Raw genomic sequence first — 20460 nt, 5'->3', positions numbered from 1 at the left:
AAAGTACCCTATAATGTTGATTATTCATCCCTCTAGAGAGATATCTGCCTTGTAGTCATTCCCCTCTTTATAATGCCAACCTCATTGTAATAAAAATTTCATTGTCATGCTTGGTGATGAGCTTGCTTTGCATTTGGACTGCTAATTCTAGTAATGTAGACCTTTCTCTGCAATCTTTCTCTTCGGAAGATCAGAATATTGGGATACCTAGAAAGGCTTGAAGTGCCACTTAGGGGTGGGGTGGGGGTTCATTGTGCAACCGTAACATTTTCTTGTTCAGTTCAGAATGTCTGGTCCACAGCTGCATGCTATTCTATATTCTAGGTTACTGGTAGAGCATATGCCTTCAGTGCTAACGTTAAAAGAGTAACAGAATTGGAAGGGACCTTGGAGGTCTTTTAATTCAATCACCTGCTCAAGCAGGCAACCCTACACCATTTCAGACAAATGGCAGTCCAATCTCTTCTTAAAAATCTCCAGTGATGGAGCATCCACAACTTCTGAAAGCAAGCCATTTCACTGATTAATTGTTCTGTCAGGAAATTTCTCCTTACTTCTAGGTTGCTTCTTTACCTGATTAGTTTCCATCCATTGCTTCCTCTCTTGCCTTCAATTGCTTTGAAGAATAAGTTGACAACCCACCGACCACCACCACCTTGTTTGTGGCAACCCCTCAAATATTTAATAGTTCTTAGATTCAATCCCCACATCTCATGTAACATTGGAAAAGACCCAGTTTAAACCCTTGGGTCAGAACTAACAACATCAAGATACCTATCAAAGTCAATAGTTTAAAGCTAGGTGTCCCATTTAATTATTGTAGTTCTCTTTAACCAGCCTTTTATTAAAAACATGAAGACTGGGATCTTATTCTGTCCTCTAAACAGAAGAGCAAAAGATTATAAGCCAGGAAAAGAATTCTGCCTGGAATTGCCCAACAGAGACCTGATCTAGAACTGTCATACAAATATAGGTTAGCAGCATAAACTAGGAGTGAGCAATCAATCGTTTAGGTTTATAGTTTTTCTGTAGTTTTCACTTTAAAATAGTGGAACTGGAAGTGATTGATGACAGTTGTGGTTAAATGGGAATCAAAGGCCTGAGAAACAGAACTTGCAATTTGCATGGAAACCTGAGAATATAGATAGCCTACCATTAGGATGAGAAATTCAGAAGTACCTTAATATATGTGCTGTGTTCACACAACATATAATACCATATAATACAACCAACCCCCCCCCTAAATTAACAAAATAGCCTGGATTCCCACAACATACTAACTTATCAAAATTACAAGCTTTTATAGAGATCTGACTAGGCAGAAGCCACCTTCCTAAGTTCCAGCGTTGGTTATTAGATTAAGAGCTGTAATGAAATCAATGGTCTCTATCATCCTAGAGTAGGCACCCCTTTCCAACTAATAATCTATTTATCCCCTGTCTTGCCTAGCATAAAATGCTGAAGTTAAAACACATTAGAAGCAAGACCAAAAAGACCCATACTCCGAAACCAGATGCAAAAAAAAAAAAAAAAACCAAAAACACAAATGCAGATATAATTTCTAGCCTAATAGACAATAATAAAAAACACACCTTTACTTCTGGGATTTGACTAACCACCAAGGTCACTTCCACCAACACTGACTGGGCATGTCACTAGTACATAAAATGAGAGCACATCCCACTCCCTACCGGCACTGATCAAGAAAACCACTAAGCTCAGAGAGCACCAAAGACCCCACAGTCAGCATACTAAGCTATATGAGTGAAAGACCTAATCAGTTGCCTCCATTTTTCCAAAGTTTGGTTAGAGATGGGGGAGAGGAGGGCATGCCTTGCTCTTTGGCTGGGTTATGATAAGAGAGAGAGAGAGAGAGGAGAGAGAGAGAGAGAGAGAGAGAGAGAGAGAGAGAGAGAGAGAGAGAGAGAGAGAGAGAGAGAGAGAGAGAGAGAGAGAGATATTTCAGGACCCTGGACAGGTCCCATGGAAAAAAACCCAATTGGCCCGAAGTGTTAATAGACTCCAGATGGCTCCTAACAGATAACTTATTTCAGCTCATCATTCACTCAGCAACAAAATTCCTCTATGCAGATTGCAAAATAAGAAAAATACTTTTAATGAGCTTTCTAACACATGATCTATACGTAGATCTGATGATGTTACCTAGTTTGGTAATGAAACATCTGCAAGAAAACAACCAAGCTGAAAGAGCATCAAGGACCTCACCGTTCAGTCCTGAACTATAAATATTCTCTTCTATCAGTACGTATGTCAAACGTGCGATCTATCTCGATCAACCTCTTTGATTCAATAACAGGAATATCATCTACACATGTGCAGAGGCTCTGTTGCAGTGGGGAGCCAACAGTGGTGTAGCGTGGGGGTGCAGGGGGGGCCAGCCGCACCGGGCGCAACATCTGGGGGGGTGCCCATTAAGCTCGCCGGAGGGGGACGATTCTGCTTCACCGAGGGTCGGAGGAGCGAGCAAGTGGGCGGAGCATAGAAAGCAACCGCATTTGCTGCGCCCAGCCAGAGCGGGATCCCGTCCTCTCGCGGCTGCGGATTGCCTCCTTTCTCGGGTGGGGGTGGGGAGGCTTGGCGGCGTCTCGCCTCCCTCTCTTTCTCCCGCCGCGGCTCTCCTCCGCTTGGCTCTCAACCTGCAAGCCCGGCCCCCCCCGACCCAGCTCCCGCCCCCATCTCCTTTCCTGGAGGTAAAGGTAAAGATGAGATCCCCCCATCTCTCTTAGATTCAGAAGACCCGGTTGCTGAAGTCGTGAACTCGCCGGGTCGCGCCCGTCTTCACGGGGCCTGAATGAAGGCGTCGGTGTTAAATCTAAATAACCAATCCATCACCCTCCATTTAAGCAAGAGGAATGGATAGGCAGTTCTCAAAATCACTCGGCGGCTGCCCCTGATCTTGAACTTCCTCTTAACCAAGACAAACGGGAGCTCCCAGGTTGAGAATTCGGAGGAGCTTCCCCTCGGCCGTGGAAGTTCACTTTTGAGACAGCCGCTATCTTTGGGCAATTGGTTTCACTGGGTTTCTATTGTGGGGTAAGGAGGGGGAGGGGGGCAATGTACCTTGTCCGGAAGGTATTGAGGAGAGGAGGAAGGTGACTGGAGAGGGACGGAAGTCCAGGTAGCGCCAAGTTCCTGAAATCTCTGCCAGAAAAGGAAGGAAGAGAACGGCGCTTGTCCTAGTCCTAGTTGGGAAGAGGAATCTGCCTGAAATTGACTAGTCAACGGGACTTCAGAGTTTTCCCTTTGGGGGGTAGGTCCGAGAAATTGACAAGACCCACTCTCGAATCCGTGTTGAATTTAATAAGGTCACTTTATAGTCCAATCCCCTCCGTGCTGAGAAGTAGCCGAAGCAAGTTCCGTGAGATTCATTCCCAGGTAAGCAGAGACTTCCCAGTACGTTCGACTACAGCATCCCTCATCCTTGATTGACCCCGGACGAATTGGTGATGACTGGGACTTGAAATCCAGGACATCGAGCCCGGGTTGGGAGGGGAAAGGGGGAGGAAGGGGGTAGCCTGGACTGTGGGTCTGCAGGAGGCAACAATCTGGAATATGGACAATTTGGAATAACCTTGGGAAGCTGAGGCATTGTAAGTTGGAAGTCATTGTTTGTTGCCTAACATGTTGGGTCACCCCACACCACATGCTAAGCCATAAACCGTGGTTGGTATCCAGGGTTTAGGACAAGATGGAGAAAACTAGCCAATTGTGGGATCATAAATCTTGATGAAGCCCATCATCCATCATCGCTCCATGTGATGTATGCACTCAATCTACAAACGTAGTCCAAGCCTATTCACATCTGTTGTAAGGTCATTCTCTCGTGGGGTTTATCTTGACATCCACTAAGAGTGGAACAAACATGCCCCATTAACCATTTTCAACGCCATGTCCTCTCTTTGTCTCATCCTAAATCACAGCTGAGGCACCTTAAAGTTGCCTTGTTTCAGTTTTAAACTAGCATTTTCCCTCTTCTCCAGAGACCCTTTTTTGCCTTGAACCTAACTCAAGGGTAGGCAACCTTGGCTCTTTTATGACTCATGGACTTCAACTCCCAGAATTCCTGAGCTAGTGGAAGAGACTCGAGTGCTAAAATCCACGGGTTAGGGGGCGCAAATTACTTGCCTTGCCCCAGGTGCTGACAACCCACGCTACGCCACTGGGAGCCAACTAAAGCAGCTACTATTCTCCAATGAATCAAAGCAAGGTATGTCTTTGCTTCCCTTTGCTGTTTCGGTTTGAAGGAATGTTTTCAGTCAAAACTCCAGTTAAGTAAGCAAAGTGCAAAATGCCCCTCCACAGATTTTCCAAAACTGGAGATTTCAGCCATTATGTTAGTAATTAATTGGCTTTCAACAATTGGGGAAAAAAACTTTTTATAGGAAAATTGGGGGTGAGGGGGTGAGAAAAAGAAACAGCTGTGGAACACTTTTCTAGAGAAACATTTTCCATTTTGCAACACTGCCTCTCATAGAAGCTTGCCTTAGCACGAGTAAATGCCCAAACTCCCGCAACACATAAACACGCAGAGCGAGCTTTTGGTTCCTATCACTCGGTAGAAAACGACCTCTTTCAAACTTCCAATTCACACTGAGAGTGTAAGTTATTGCCCTGATTACAGAGGATTAGCTGAAGAATGCTTGATTAGATCCCTTTGTAACAAACGCTAAGATCAAGCAGAAAATTAATTGAGCTGCATGTGACTACGCGGTGCTTCGGAGAACGTATTACCAGCAGCAGAGACAGAGATAAAGGAGATCTTGCAACCTGCATGAATTCTGCCCCTCCCTTCTGTTCCCCCCCAACTTTTGAAAGAACAAGCTTTGATTGAGATGCTTTTTTTCCTTTGTGCTTTGCTCTCTTTTTTACATCTGCAGTCCTTCAAAGGGATTTATCAATAGGAAGTCAGTTTATGTCTAATTTATGAAGCACTACGCAAGCAACCCTCTGACTGAGCAAATGTATTCCTCTCTGAAAATACCTGTTTATAGAACTCTTTGATCCAGCACACATAAAGCGAAGGGGATTTCAGTGTTTATGTTGGGCATTATTAATTTATTTCCCTATGACTAGTAAAGTAGCGGGAGCAGAAGAGCATAACTTTTTGAGGGCAGGCTCTGTACTTGGCCTTTGACTGTTCCACAAAGTCTACATTCCCCAAACTGGGTGGGGGGGCGGTGAATGACAAATAAAATGGCTGGGCCAAGAACTCAGTTTGACCCATCTTTGCTTCTTTTTACAGGAACTAAATCTGGATGGATATTTCTTGACTGTATATATAGACACCCTTCAGATATTTGAAAACAGCTGCTATATTATTAGTAGTGATAGTCATAGTAATAGTAGTAGTAGAGTAGAGGTAGTCCTTGACTTATGACCATAATGGAGCCTGGCCAACATGGTCATAAGTCATGATGGTCATAAAACAAGTCATCACAGGACTGACATCATAATATTATTATTTGGATTTATATACCGCCCCTCTCCCAAGGGACTCGGGGTGGTGTACAGGGCAATTAAACACTATAAACAACACATAATATACAAAAATTAAAATGAAATTAAACCAATAGCCCTAAACAATAAAACACATTCTAAAATTAAATTTTTTTAAAATTTAAGATCTAAAATCCCAGTCCCTCAGTTTAGGCCGGCAAGTTCAAATAGCCAAGTATTCAGGTCGCGGCGGAAGGAGCAAAGGTCAGGAGCCATCCGGAGCTCAACAGGGAGCTGATTCCAGAGGGCAGGTGCACCCACAGAGAATGTTCTCCCCCTGGGGGCTGCCAGTCGACATTCCCTGACCGACGGCACCCTGAGCAGGCCCTCTCTGTGGGAGCGCATAGGACGATGGGAAGTTAACACCAGCAAAAGGTACTCCCGTAAATATGATTTTTTTGTGGCAGCCCTTTAATGAATTACCATATTTGTTAGGTGAATCTGCCATCATTAAGTGAAAACCATGGTCATTAAGTGACTCTACTGTTCACTATGGGGTGTTTTTGCCAAAAATGGGAAATAAATGTGGTTTTTAGGAAAAATATTGTAAATATTGGTCGTGTGACTGCAGGACGCTGCAAACAGCCATATAAACAGGTCGGTTGTGTTGTCAAATGTCCAAAATGCAGCCACAAGTCCACACGAGGGCCAGCCTTTGGAACTTTAGAACCAGGTCGTAAGCACCTTTGGGGCAGTGGCGGGATTCAGATATGTGAACAACCAGTTCTCTGTGTGGATGCCACTTCTAAAAGTCAATTCTGGGCCTGGGCAACAAAAAATTAGCTACCGGTTCTGACGAAATGGTGCAAACCGGCTGAATCCCACCACTGCTTTGGGGGGGAAAGGTTCCATTGTAACTTCTCACAATCACTATGTGACCAGTCTTAAGGACTACTGGTAGTAGTAGTAGTAACATTTATTTACTGTCTAATTCATGGATGCTGAGTGGCATAGAAATCACAAAAACGACTAAAAACATGAAATCAAACAGATAGTCCAGACTAAAATAATCTAAAATAAATAGCACAACAACAAAAAAAATTTATCAGGGGCTATGGAAAAATTAATAATAAATATTAATCCCAGACCTGGGACCAAAGCCAGTATTTTAAAGCTCTCCAGAACCCTAGGAGAAGGGCACCATCTTTATCTCTGGGGGAGTATTGTTCCAGAGGGAGGGGGGCACAATAGAGAAGGCATGCTTCCTAGGTCCCACAGGATGGCAAGGTTTCATGGAAGGGACTTCATGCACACCTAATCTTCTGAGCATGCTGGATGGACAAGAAAAGTTGGAGACGAGCTATTTCATAGATATCATCATGTTTTCCTCTTTTGTTCTCTAGAGTAGGGGTGTCCAGCCTTGGCAACTTTAAGTCTTGTGGACTTCAACTCAGAATTCCCCAGCCAGCATGGCTGGCTGAGGAATCCTAAGAGTTGATTTTCCACAGATCTTAAAGGTTGCCAAGGTTGGACACCTCTGCTCTAGACTAAACATACTCGATAGCTCTAACCATTTCTCACATCCTTATTCTTACAGGCCCTAGCACAATGGCTGCTTTCTTTTTTACTGTCAATGTTTTTCCTAAATACGATATGCAGAATTGGATGCAGTCTTCTCGGTAGATTTGGTAGATGGTGACTTCAAGTCCTGCCTTACCTATGGAAACCACCTGGGTAACTTTGGGCCAGTCACTCTCTCTCTCAGTCCAACCCACCTCACAGGGTTGTCGTGGTGGGGGGAAAATAGGAGGAGGAAGGTGTGTTGGGTATGTTCATAACCTTGAGTTATTTTTTTTTAAAAAAAATGATAAAGGCAGGATACAAATAAAGAAATACATTTTTCAAGAGGTTTGAATCTGCCTGTTTGTGAATTGCCTCGTGAGCCCATTAGTCTATTCTTTGGATTTTTACTGAAAGTAATACATACTTTAGACTGCTGGATCTCCTGCTAATTCAGCGATCTGAAACCCCATTAGGCTAAATTCCTTTGACTTGTCTCCATTTTAATCAGAAGCTAAAGCACTTGAGTTAATTGTCATTGCTGTTGTCTTTGGCTTCCATAAAATCCACAATCAAAGTCAGAGTTAAGTGTTTGCCAAATAGCGAAAGCTGGCATTCTGAAGGTGGGCAGCGAAAGAGAGCCAAATAAATAGATTGGAAAGAAAAGAAACCATGAAGTGCACCAGAGACTTTTGCTGCCTCCCAGGGGTTCTTGTAGAAGAAGGGGGTCAAAGACAGTCAAGATGGTGGTGGTTGCTGTTGTTAGTTGCGAAGTCGTGTCCGACCCATCACGACCCCATGGACAACGTTCCTCCAGGCCTTCCTGTCCTCTACCATCTTCTGGAGTCCCTTTAGGCTCACACCTACTGCTTCAGTGACTCCATCCAGCCACCTCATTCTCTGTCGTCCCCTTCTTCTATTGCCCTCAATCCTTCCCAGCATTAAGCTCTTCTCCAGTGAGTCCTTCCTTCTCATTAGGTGGCCAAAGTATTTGAGTTTTAGCTTCAGGATCTGGCCTTCGAAAGACCAGTCAGGGTTGATCTCCTCTAGGACTGACCGGTTTGATCACCTTGCAGTCCAAGGGACTCGCAGGAGTCTTCTCCAGCACCAGAGTTCAAAGGCCTCAATTCTTTGGCGCTCAGCCTCAGATGGTGGTTGCCACCGCACAAAATCCCACATCTCCTTTAATGAATATTGTATGTGCAAAATGTTAATAAATATCGTATGTGCAAAATGCAAAATGAAAATAAAAAAGGAAAAGGGGCTTTAATCATGGGACTGCAATCACCCGGTTGAGTTTTTAAATTCATCCCCCTCCTCCCTCCCCTCCCCCCCACACAGATGCCTCCAACTGGAACAGTGTTGTGAGACAAAGCTTCAAAGCTGGAAAGATTATTTTTATGAACAGAGTTTGATAAAGGGTGTCATTCAAGCTGAGGCTACAGAAACAGTGTTGATGGTATGCAGAGGTGGGAAAGATGCAGCAAGGAAAAGATCCTTAAATATGTTCCCATATCATGCTATACTAGGTTAAACTGGATTCAGCATGGTGTGAAAACCGGTGGTACTTGCAAAGAGAACCAAAAAAAATAAAATAAAGGCAAGATGACTGCACAACTTTCCTATCCCAGCCCCACCCCTTTGATTTGATATGCATCATAAAAAACCATGATGTTGCAGCCATCACCTTGCCTGGTTTGATGTTCCCCCTGTGTATCATCAGGTACAAAGAATCAGAGCACAAATAGTTCAACACTCCTGAATTCCTGAACCTCGGGTGCTTGGCAACCAGGCCATATTTACAGTTGTTTGCAGCATCCCATAATCATGTGACTGTGTTTTACAACTGTTTTGCCAAAAAAAAAAACCAGCAGTTACTTCCTAGTTTTCAGCAAAACCAATGCCCATAACAAGCCATTGGTTCACTTAACAATTTTGGCATTTCTTTAAGAGTCACCACAAAAAAAGATAGTGAAATTGTAAAATAGGTGATTTTACAACCATCACAATATATGGGCCTAACGGGCAAGTTCCATTAAGTCAAGGATTACTTGTATTTATTTAATCTATATGCTGAATATACACCGAGGGAGCCTGGGATGGAAGAAGTTGAGCATAGCAACAAAGATGGTTAGGGGGCTGGAGGCTAAAACATATGAAGAACAGTTACAGGAACTGGGCATGGTTAGTCTAGTGAAGAGAAGGACCAGGGGAGACATGACAGCAATATTTGAGGGGCTGCCACAGAGAGGAGGAGGTCAACCTATTTTCCAAAGCACCTGAAGGCCACACAAGGAATAACAGATGGAAACTGATCAAGGAGAGATTCAACCTAGAAATAAAGTAAATTTTTCTGACAGTGAAAACAATCAATTAATGGAACAATCTGCCTTCAGAAGTTGTGGGAGCTTCATCACTGGAAGCTTTCAAGAAGAGACCGGACTGTCATTTGTCAGAAATGGTGTAAGGTCTTCTGCTTGGCCAGGGGGTTGGACTAGATGACCTCTAAGGACCTTTCCAACTCTGTTATTCTGTTATATATTTTTTTAAATGATGGAGGAAGAAACATTGATATTCTGTGTTATGCTGATGACACTACTCTGGTAGCTGAGGATACAAATGATCTGCAAACTCTAATAATGAAAGTTGAGGAACACAGCAAAAAGCGTGACTGTGATTAAATATAAGGAACACCAAATTTATAACAACAGAGACAGCAACTAGAACTCATAATGAAGATCCTGAAATGATGGATAGGCTTTGCTCTGGGAGGAATCTGCTATCATCACTAAAGGAGCCTGCAGTGAAAAAACAGGCTGCAAACTAGTACTTTAGTTGTGAAGGCCTTGAAAGATATTCAGATGCCACAACAGATATATACTTCTTGAGATTACAATATATACTGTAGGTAAGGCAATAAATGAATGGATTGTAAAGCAATCAATCAATCCAGTGTTATTATTCAAGGCCCAAATGGCCAGGCTCAAATTATCACATTTGGGAATCATAATGTAAAACCCCAGTTTTCTTGAGAGGTCACTAATGCTAGGAAAGTTAGAACACAGAACATAGAATAATAAGAGTTGGAAGGGACCTTGGAATTCTATACCATTTCAGACAAATGGCTGTCCAGTCTCTTTTTAAAAGCCTCTAATGATGGAGTATCCAGAACTTCTGGAGGCAAGCAGTCCCACTGGTTTATTGTTCTCACTGTCAGGAAATTTCTCCATAGTTCTTTCTCTCCTTGGTTAATTTCCATCCATTTTTTTTCTCGTCTTGCCTTTTGGTGCTTTGGAAAATAGTTTGACCCCTCCTTGTCTTTGTAGGAGCCGCTCAAATATTGAAAGACTGTTATCATCTCTCCCCTAGTCCTTCTTTTGACTAGACAATTCCTGTAACTGTCCTTCATATGTTTTAGCCTCCAGGCCCTTAATCATTCTTGCAGCTCTTCTTTGCACTCTTTCCAGAATCTCAATATCTTTTTAAAACTGTGGTGACCAGAACTGGATGCAGTATTCCAAGTGTAGTCTTACTAAGACTTTGTAAAGTGGTACTAGAACTTCATATCATCTTGATTCTATCCCTCTGTTAATGCAGCTTAGGATTGTGTTGGCTTTTTTTGGCTGATGCCACACACTAGAGCCCAGGATTCTGCTTTTAAGGCAGGGGACAGGGATACATATAGAGAGGCCAGGGCAAATCTCAGAAGAGGCATTAGGATGGCAAAACAACAATATAAACATAAGGTGGAGTATCACTTAGAAGATAACAGCCCAAAGCAAGTGTGGCAGGATTGCAGCACCTAACCAACCATAAGGGCAACATGAGGAACACGGTTAATACCGATGCCTTGTTGGAAGAGGAGCTGAGTATCTTCTTCGCTCACTACGAGGTGAAAAGACCAGACCCCATAGCCTCTGCTAGCCAGCCTCCTAATTCTCAGCCACTCACCCTGTATGAACATCAAGTGAAAGCTGCATTGAAGGCTGTGGATCCCAGCAAAGCTGCAGGCCCAGATGGGGTGCTGGGGATAGTGGTAAAGAATTGTGCCAATCAATTAGCAGGGGTCCTGACAAGGATCTTTAACATCTCCTTGCAAAAGGCCTGTGTACCTTCATGCATGAAAGCAGCTACCATTGTCCCAGTCCTGAAGAAAACAGCAACTGATTCCCTAAATGACTACAGACCTATTGCATTAACGTCTGTAGTGATGAAATGCTTTGAAAGACTGGCCCTCCAACATCTTAGGACATGCCTCCCACCGGACTTCGACAAACATCAGTTTGCTTACAAGGGGAATAGGTTGACAGACGATGCCATAGCTCCTGCTCTATATTCTGTAGCAAGCCATCTGGAGAAATCTGGAAGCTATGTCAGGATGCTTTCCACTGACTATAGTTCAGCTTTCAACACTATTCTGCCGATCGCCCTTATTGAAAAGCTAACTGACTTTAATTTTCCCCCATCTATCTGTGATTGGATTAAAGACTTTCTGAGGGACCGGCTACAAACAGTGAGGGTTGGGTCTGTTTCATCCACCCCCCTGAAGCTTTGCACTGGCTCGCCACAGGGCTGCGTGCTTAGCCCCTATCTGTATTCACTGATGATAAGTTCACAGATGATACCACCATAGTGGGTCTTATTACAGGTGGAGATGAAACAGTGTACAGGGGGGGAAGTAAAAAAAAATCCTTATGGTGTCTAGAGAACAACTTGCACCTGAACATCGGCAAGACAAAGGAGATGGTGCTAGACTTCCAGAGGAAAAGAGAGGAACCTGCCCCACTTTACATTGGGGGGGGGGTTGTGTGGAGAGACTCTCCTCCTTTAAATTCCTGGGAGTCTACCTCTGTGGAGATCTTACCTGGAAAGTCAGTACAACCCAGGTGGCCAGAAAGGACCAATAGAGACTCCACTTCCTCATGTTCTTGAGGAAGAACAGGACAGAACAACGGTTAATGACCTTCTTTTACCAGTCTACTATAGAGAGCGTCCTCTCACACTGTATTGTGGTTTGGTATGCTGGCTTGACAGCCGTGGATACGAAGATATTACAGAGGGTGGTGAGCACAGCACAAAACATTGTGAGCTGTGTCCCCTGACACCACTGGATGACATCGCCAGGGCCCGCTGCCTTGGAAAAGTGAGGAAAATTCTCAGGGACCACTAACACCCTGGTCGGTACCTCTTTACTCTCCTACCATCAGGTAGTAGATATAGAAGTATAGCCAGCTGCACCAACAGGCTGAAGAACAGCTTCTATCCATGGGTTGTCAGGCTCCTGAACGGGAAATAACTCCATGTATGATAGACTTGCGAGGCCGGCATGTTGTGCAATTAGCTCACACGTTGTAACAAGATGGTGGGTTTGTTATCACTGTGAGTTGTGGGGGGGCATGGTCTATTGTAAAAAATCTCTTTGTATACATGTTGTACTTTGATAATAAAGGTTTATTCACTATTGGCTCATATTTAAGTTAGAATGAAAGAGAAGAAGAGAAGAACCAGGCGCAAGATGGATGAACCCAAACGCATCTACAATGGCTGCACTGTTAGGAGACCTTAAGGGCCACTTTGGAGAGACTCATCATGCCAGAGAAGGTCTGTCTCTCTAGTCACCAAGGATCTACACTGACCTGTTGATGCAAAATCAGTACATCCATCTGGCTTTAATCCTTTGGTTCGCATTTTGGACACATCACATTGTGAACCTCAGAGACTGAGCAGCACATGTGAACAAGGCAAGAGGGTTTGATTAAAAAAATGGACACACACACACACACACACACACACACACACACACCAGCAGGCTGTGAATTCTACATAGTTGGAATCATTACCAGGCATTCACACAGGGCAGAGTTGAGATGCATCTCTGAAAGGGATAAAATAAAGTGTAGAGGGAGAATTTAAGACGGATAAATATCACCGCATGTCAACAACAGGCCAATTACACCAACACAATTGTGTGCCACACTACCCACCTAGAACAATCAAGTTTCAAAGACCCATTTGCTTCAAACATCTGCCTCCAAAGCAGATCTGCACCTGCTATAAGCAGGGCCTATGATGAAATGATTACTTTTTCAAGTTAGTCAATTATGCCCTTTCCTAGAAAATTTCACTGTATTCCTTCCCTCCTACAGTCCATGACTCACTTTCCCCATAGTCTCTTCATATACCATGATTCCTAATCACGCATAGTTTTCAGCTTTGGAGTCTCCGACAGGCATTGTTTCACATGTTTCTCATTGCATTATCTCTTGCAAACCTTCAGATTCCCCCAGTCTTTATACACAATTGATACCATTTCAGCAGCAGTATCAATGGTACTCATAGTATGAACACTTGAAATGGGAAGAATGAGATCCGCTGTTAACATCAGCACTGATCCAAACAATGAGATGTGTTTGTGCATTAATCTCATCTTTGGGGAGATGATCTACACATTGGGGGGGAAAAAAAGACCAGAATGAAAGCCACTCAAGACTCAGCTTGAATGGGAAGAGAGGCTGCCAGTGTCATTTAAAAACATATATGAGGTTAGACAAAAGTTATTCCTGTCCACGTTTGAAGAAAAGAAATTGTGATTCAAGGCCTATGTTGTTATGCTAAGATGAAATATACAGATGCTTGGAGCAAAGCACCTCTCTTGATCAATCAGCTACACTAAACTCAATTGATAAAGCTGTTTGACATCCTTGGATATGTTGTTGAGGCTGGGGCTCTCCAAGGACCTCTCAACCTGCTTTTCTGAGACCCAGTAGACTCTTTCTGAAGGATCCTTTGCCCCATTTCACTTTGAGAAAAGCTTCTGCATTTCCGTAAACCACACTGAGAAACTACTGATGCTCCATCTGCAACTAATGACCTCTGGGGTGCTCATGCCTTTGTGCCCATTGCTGTAGATACCAACATGGGTTTTCCAAAAATGCACTAGATTGGGAAGCCACAAAGCAGATGTGAATCTCTTCACTTACTTTACTAAGACTTTTGTTAGGCCTATGGTGATAGCCTACATAGTTGGGTTGAAAATATATAAACTATGATGTTGTGTCTTTAAGATGTTAATTGGCTGATGGGTGTGTAAGTGTTCTCATAGCCATAAGAGGGAGCTAGGAACGTAGCTTTTCTGAACTCTCTGCTCTCGCTGTTTTTCACTGTTAGTTACTCTGATACTGTTATTGTTGGTTTACTACTGTGTTAAACCTGAACAACTGTGTTTTTGACCTCTGGACCGGTAAGAAGACTTTGTATTTGGATTACTGCTTGGACTGTTACTATTGTATATGACCTGGACTGCTTACTTTTGACCGTGCTTTGTTTTTCAACCACAAAGTAAAATATTTTTCTGTTTATCACAACTCAGTGTCTCTTGTGGTTACTGTGTGACTATTACTGCTCTCAGTACCCTTCATTGTCTGTGCAACTTCTTGTTAGCTCAAGGAGACCTCTGCACAATTACTGACAACTTTCCAATACTTATATCCAGTTCCTATGCCAGCTGTCAGCCCCCCTCCCCAAAGCAGGAGACCGGGCCTCTTTGAGTAATGTTTTCAGTAAGTAGGAAATTCTTTGATTAATGATACTAGTTGTTTGACATAACAAGCAAGTTCTTCATGGGAAATATGGAGTCTGATAAGAACTGGTTCAAACCTTCTAAAGACAAGGACTGCACATAGATTTGAATTCTACTAACTTGCAAAGTTATTGTGCCTCATTATAATGTAAATGCCACACCTACTGAATATGAGGATGAACATTAATAAGATCACACTAAAAGTATTACGGATGTTATGAAATGTTACATGATGCATATAATGTTACTGAGTGTGCATGCTCTATCACAGATGAGTCAGATGATACTAAACAATAAAAGAGCTCATTCTAAACCCAGCATGTCTGACTATATATAAAGTGATTCTCTGGCTTTCTAAGTTGCTTCCAACTTCTTCTAGCCTACCATTCGATTCCAATTTGAATCCAAGCAGAACATACTTGGCTAAAAGACAGTGGTGGGAATCAGCCAGTTCGCACCAGCTTGGTAGAACTGGTAGCTAAATTTTGTTCAGTTCAGAGAACCAGCTGAACCCATGCTGCTTCTGGAAGTCTGTTCTAGGCCTTAGAGGCCTGGAGGAAGTCTCCCAGGCCTAGAATGGCCCACTGAAAGTGTGTGGATGTCACTTCTGGAAGTCCATTCTAGGCCTCAGAGACCCAGGCCTGCATCCATGCAGAGAACTGGATGTTCAGGTATTTGAATCCCACCACTCCTAAAGGATCTTGCAGACATTTATGGCTAACAGCCCCCAAAACCCAGGAAAGACATGTGGAGTTATTTCTGAGCTGTTTCCTCCATTGTTCCATACCTTTAGACAGAATCTTGCCAAACCAAAGCAACTATTAGCATAACTATAGATGTACTCTGGGAATTGCTGGGGAGGAGCCAAACATTTAGGTTAAAAACCCCTCTTTCTCCAGACCAAACTGTCTATGATTTGCTGCCTCTTTGCTCTCTGGAATGCCTGGGAATCCAGACTTCATTCACCACACCAGGAAACTCTAGGCAAGTAACAAGAAGATAAATATACCATAGCAAAAACAAAGAAAAACAGTGAAACACAGACTGCAAGAAGGCACCAAGGTCAGCTAAGGACCTTGTGAGCCGCTAAGCTTGTGAGCCGCCCTGAGTCTTCAGAGAAGGGCGGGATATAAATGGAATTAAAATAAATAAATAAAATAAATAAATAAATTGGTGCACTCAGTCCAGCAGGCTTTAATTTCTTTTTGATTTCTAAGTAGGGACATATTTCTAGGAGGATAGTCTTCCAAGTGGAAAGTAGTGGCTGAAGCTCAGAAGGTCTGTTGCATAGCATACATTATGATCTCACAAGGATGGAAGACTCTTGTTAGATCTTCTCTGGATGCCTACATCAGATGGACAGATTGTCCCCAGGGGGTTCCTGAGCCCAACATTTTGGAATTTTAAACTAGGGGTTGACTGATATTAATGTTTTCCCAAACCGGAGGGAGGAGGAGGAGGAGGAGGAGGAGGAGGAGGAGGAAGAAGAAGAAGAAGAAGAAGAAGAAGAAGAAGAAGAATTACTTCATATTCTTTTACCTGCTCATAATCAATATTACAATCATCATCACCACCACTATATTAACATGGTCACAAGGTGCATTTATCTTTGTGCACTAACTAGAAGATTCTGCATGGGTCCAAGTCTATTATTGGGAAAACACTCAGTATAAGCAGAAACCTAAGACCAAATCAAAATTGCATTTCAAACCAATGATTTTGCATGTAGCCATTGTTGCTGGAAAAAATGAGATTAAAAAATATATATGGCATCGAACAGTGGTAAGGGCAATCAGCTATTCTCCTGTATCTCTCTTCTAAAAATGTGCTGGTCATCAAGGCTTTTCAGATCACATGAAGTAGCTCTATCACGGAAACTAATTTGCTTTTAAGAGACCTGGATCAGGAGGCAGACAACTCTGTCCTTAAACACTGGCCCACCTTATCCCAATATTTATTTATTTTTATTTATTTTATTACATTTATATCAAATAGTAGAACTTCTCCTCCTCTCTGGTGGAAAATCTGACTTACTTAGTTGGACGATAATCTGGTATGGTGCGGTCCAATGATATTTTCTCACTGAGATAGGAATTGTAGCCATATTTTTCGTGGGGTCCCTTGGCTTTTTCTTCCTCCTCTGGAGAAAGAGTGGCAGGCAAGCCACCTTTGCCACGACCACCGTAGCCTTCAATAAGCCCCAAGGATTTTGACAGACCTAGTAGAAAAACAAAGCAAAGAAGAGACAAACAAGAGAGTCAGTCTTGAAAGGAGACATTGGAAGCTATAATATACATCTTCCCTTGAAACAGATTAACAGCTGTAGAAAATCACCATCAGGGTATCATGGCTGTATTGCTAGTCTATACAAAAAGGAAGGAAAGGGATACTAGTTTATCCATCTTTTAAATGAACAAATAGAATATCAAACATAGAATAATAGAGTTGGATGGGACCTCGGAGGTCTTCTAATCTATAACCCCTGCTCAGGCATGAGACCCTATGCCTTTCCAGATAAATGCCTGTCCAATCTCTTCCTGAAAACCTCCAGGGACGGAGCACCCACAACTTCTGGAGATAAGCTGTTCTGCTGATTAATTGTTCTGTCAGGAAATTTCTCCTTAGTTCTAGGTTGATCTCTCTTTAATGATCTTTCACCTGTTATTTCATTTTCTGCCTTCAGATGCTGACCAGCTAATGCATGCTCTTTATTTCTTAGCTCGAGTCCTCCTGATCTTACCAAGTGTTGTTTATTGCCACTGAAAAGATCCTCTACAAACAACCTCGGGAAAAGAAAGGTGTCTCTTAGCTTTGCTTCTAAGACAAGTCTACTTGGAAATTATAAGAACTGAACAAGGGGCTTTTTCTATGCATTATTAAACTATATTCCTGCACAGTGATATTCAGAGGACATTGAAAGTCTAAGGCTAACGTAACATCTCAAGATGGCACAGTGGAAAGGATTTATTATATGAATCATTAATAAGCCTAATTCCTCCGTTCGAGCTTGGGTCTGAGTCACAGGTAATCTGAATTTTATTTAGCCTCTGAATCATAGCCAGTTGAATTTCCCATTACACCCTTCCATTTGAATCACAGTAAGGCAAATTCCATCTAGGCCGACTCACAAATAAGTCAAATTCCCACCTAAACTCTCCATCATTAGCAGGCCAAATTCCCCATTCCCATCTAGCTTCTCAATCATGAGCCTGCCAGATCCTGCTCCCCTGCCAACAGTGGGCCAATTGACTTTTTATTCTAAAAAGTAGGTAGCTGCCAAGTAAATATCCATTTTCTCAATCTGAACGGTGAATAAGCTAAACTGAATGCCCATTTAAAGGCCAATTTCGGCCTCCATTAAAGCACACACAGACACACGTATATTCAGACACAATGCTAGTCTCAGACCTTCTGGAAATAAAATGAATTTTCCTTTCACCTCTTAAAAGCAAATCTAAAAGAGTGAATGCTCCCATCCAGAAGAGGGGAAAAAAATCCTTAGCCCAAGCATGTCAGGAAAAGAGAGACAAAGTAATATTTTATGGCATGCTTCACTGTGCATTATAGAGAGCTGTAGCACCTGACATTTTTACATTTATTTTTAGGAGAGATTCACACCTCTTTCATCGTCAGGAACTACTGATCTCTCTGATGGATGATTTTTGTTCCTAGCCATGATATTTATTTTCCCACCTTTATGGTTCAAGAGATTCAGCCCCCTCTAGGCAGTTCTTTTGTGTGATGCTTTATTTGAATAGATGGTGACCAAGAAACAAAAGAGCTTGACAAGCAAAACAGCTTAATTTGATGAGCCCTGGGTTCCATGTTGCCAAACCCCATTTCCAAAGCTTCTCTTCTCCATTTAGATATGGATTGGAAACCATTCTACCATCATCCAGGGAGTCAGGCAAGATTTGCTAATGATGCTCATACAGAAAAACAAGGGAAATTCTAAATAAAAGACAACTTGGAGAGATAAAATGTTAACAGATGGAGAGAATTAAACTTTAATAATTTAGTATCACAGGTCCTACTGAAAGAAGTCAAGGATACAGTGTCCTGGAGGATCCAAATGAAGAAAAGATTTATCCAAGAAATGAGCTGAGCATGGTCTATTGTAAAAAAAAAAAATCTATCTACTTAAACATCCACAGTTCCTTAGGAGGCATTATCTCTTTTTCTTCTAAAAGCAATAGCACTTAGACATATATACCAATCCATAGTGCTTCATAGCACTCTCTGAGCATTTTACAATATCAGCATATCACCCCTAATAATCTGGGTCCTCATTTTATCAACCTCAAAAGGATGGAAGGCTGATTCAACCTTGAGCCAGTCAAAATTGAACTCCTGGCAGTGGGCAGAGTTAGCCTGCCATGCTGCATTCTAACCACTGTGCCCCTACCGCTCTCTGATTCTAGTCCAAAGGGTGCTTACGTTTGGGGAAATCATAGCTGAGAAGGGAAAAGATAACTCCCCATTTTGTGTCCATTAAGAGTTCGAACATAATCCCTTTCAATCTCCTGTGTTCAAGAAAGTAACTGCAATTTAGCTGCAGGTACAACAGTTAAGACCATGTGTAGTTTGTCTATATGAGAAGCCAGGAGATTTTATTTGGACTCAGTCCCAAAGATCCAGTATCATTTTTTTTTTACCAGAATAATCCATCAGATGTTTGTAGAAGTTCTCAAAAAGGACTGTTTCTAGTCCTCTAGCCTTTTTATGTTTTTAGCAACTGATCTTAGGAGGTGTCTTCCCACTAATAAAGCAGGAAGTGTATATCTGACATACTGACAACACTGATAGGCTATTATCTCTGAATGTTAATACTGTTGGCCATCACTGTATCTCGGGCAGTAAATTCCATAGTTCAACAGTATTAAGTCCTCCTCTTCATATCTTTTATTTCTCACCTAACATCTTCTTTGGATGACCCCAATTCTTCCATTATGAAAAGCAGTGTTATCAAAATGTACATTAGCACAACTAGCATCTTGCTGCTTACGTTCCCTAGCAACTAATATTCAAAGGTATATTACATTGAATATTAGAGGAAATACTACTGCCATCCTAGCTAGTAATCATTTATACTCCACCTACTGCATGACGTTCTAAGTTCTGCAATGCAATATTCTGCATAAAGCTTGTACAAATATGAGCACTTAAAGTGGGAAAGTGCACAAACAATAGCATATTCATAAAACAATAATAAGAACGATGTTATAACTGAAAATATTGTTTGCAAAAAAATATACAGGAAAAGAGTGCTCAAAGTCTTTTTTAAAAGTATCTTTGGGGAAAGATTTCTGTAGATTTATCCAAATGTTCATGCACATTCCGTTCCCAAGAGTCATTAATGAAGAAATAACAGAGAAGGGGAAGGAAGGGAGGGGAAGTGGGAAGGAGGGAGGGAGGAAGAGAGGAAGAGAGGAAGGAAGGAAGGAAGGAAGGAAGGAAGGAAGGAAGGAAGGAAGGAAGGAAGAAAAAAAAAGATAATTGAATAGAATGTAGATGACTTCTCTCCAGAAGTTGAGGGTGCTCCAACACTGGACATTTTTAAGAAGAGACTGGACAACCATTTATCTGAAATTTTATAGGGTTTCCTGCTTGAGCAGGGGGTTGGACTAGATGACCTCCAAGGTTCCTTCCAACTCTTGTTATTCTGTTACAAACAAAACAAGGAATGGTTAAGTTTAATAATTAAAAAAAAAATCTTCTGGAAGTGAGTAAAAAAGAATGAAAAGACGGTTCCAGCAGAGTGGATGAAATTAAAAATGGGAATGATAATGATATTTTGACGATTAGAATGGAAATGAATGCCATAAATGTTAATGTTTAAAAAAAAATATGAAATGGAAGTCACA

General features: G+C 42.1%; 1 protein-coding gene across 1 annotated transcript in view; it reads right to left on the bottom strand.

The window, feature by feature from the left end:
- The window catches only part of GALNT17 (polypeptide N-acetylgalactosaminyltransferase 17), a gene marked incomplete at its 5' end in the record, with an annotated part of 305373 nt that overhangs the window by 179603 nt on the left and 105310 nt on the right, over window positions 1–20460 (bottom strand). The window contains one exon of the mRNA XM_083379748.1: window positions 16631–16814. Within this exon, the coding sequence (XP_083235874.1) occupies window positions 16631–16814 (184 nt within the window). The remainder of the gene's footprint in view (window positions 1–16630; window positions 16815–20460) is intronic.

Source organism: Vipera ursinii, assembly GCF_947247035.1.
Source record: "Vipera ursinii genome assembly, chromosome: 1".
Classification (NCBI taxonomy): Eukaryota; Metazoa; Chordata; class Lepidosauria; order Squamata; family Viperidae; genus Vipera; species Vipera ursinii.
The sequence above is the reverse complement of the archived record's forward strand: the minus strand, read 5'-3'. Positions and strand labels throughout refer to the sequence as shown.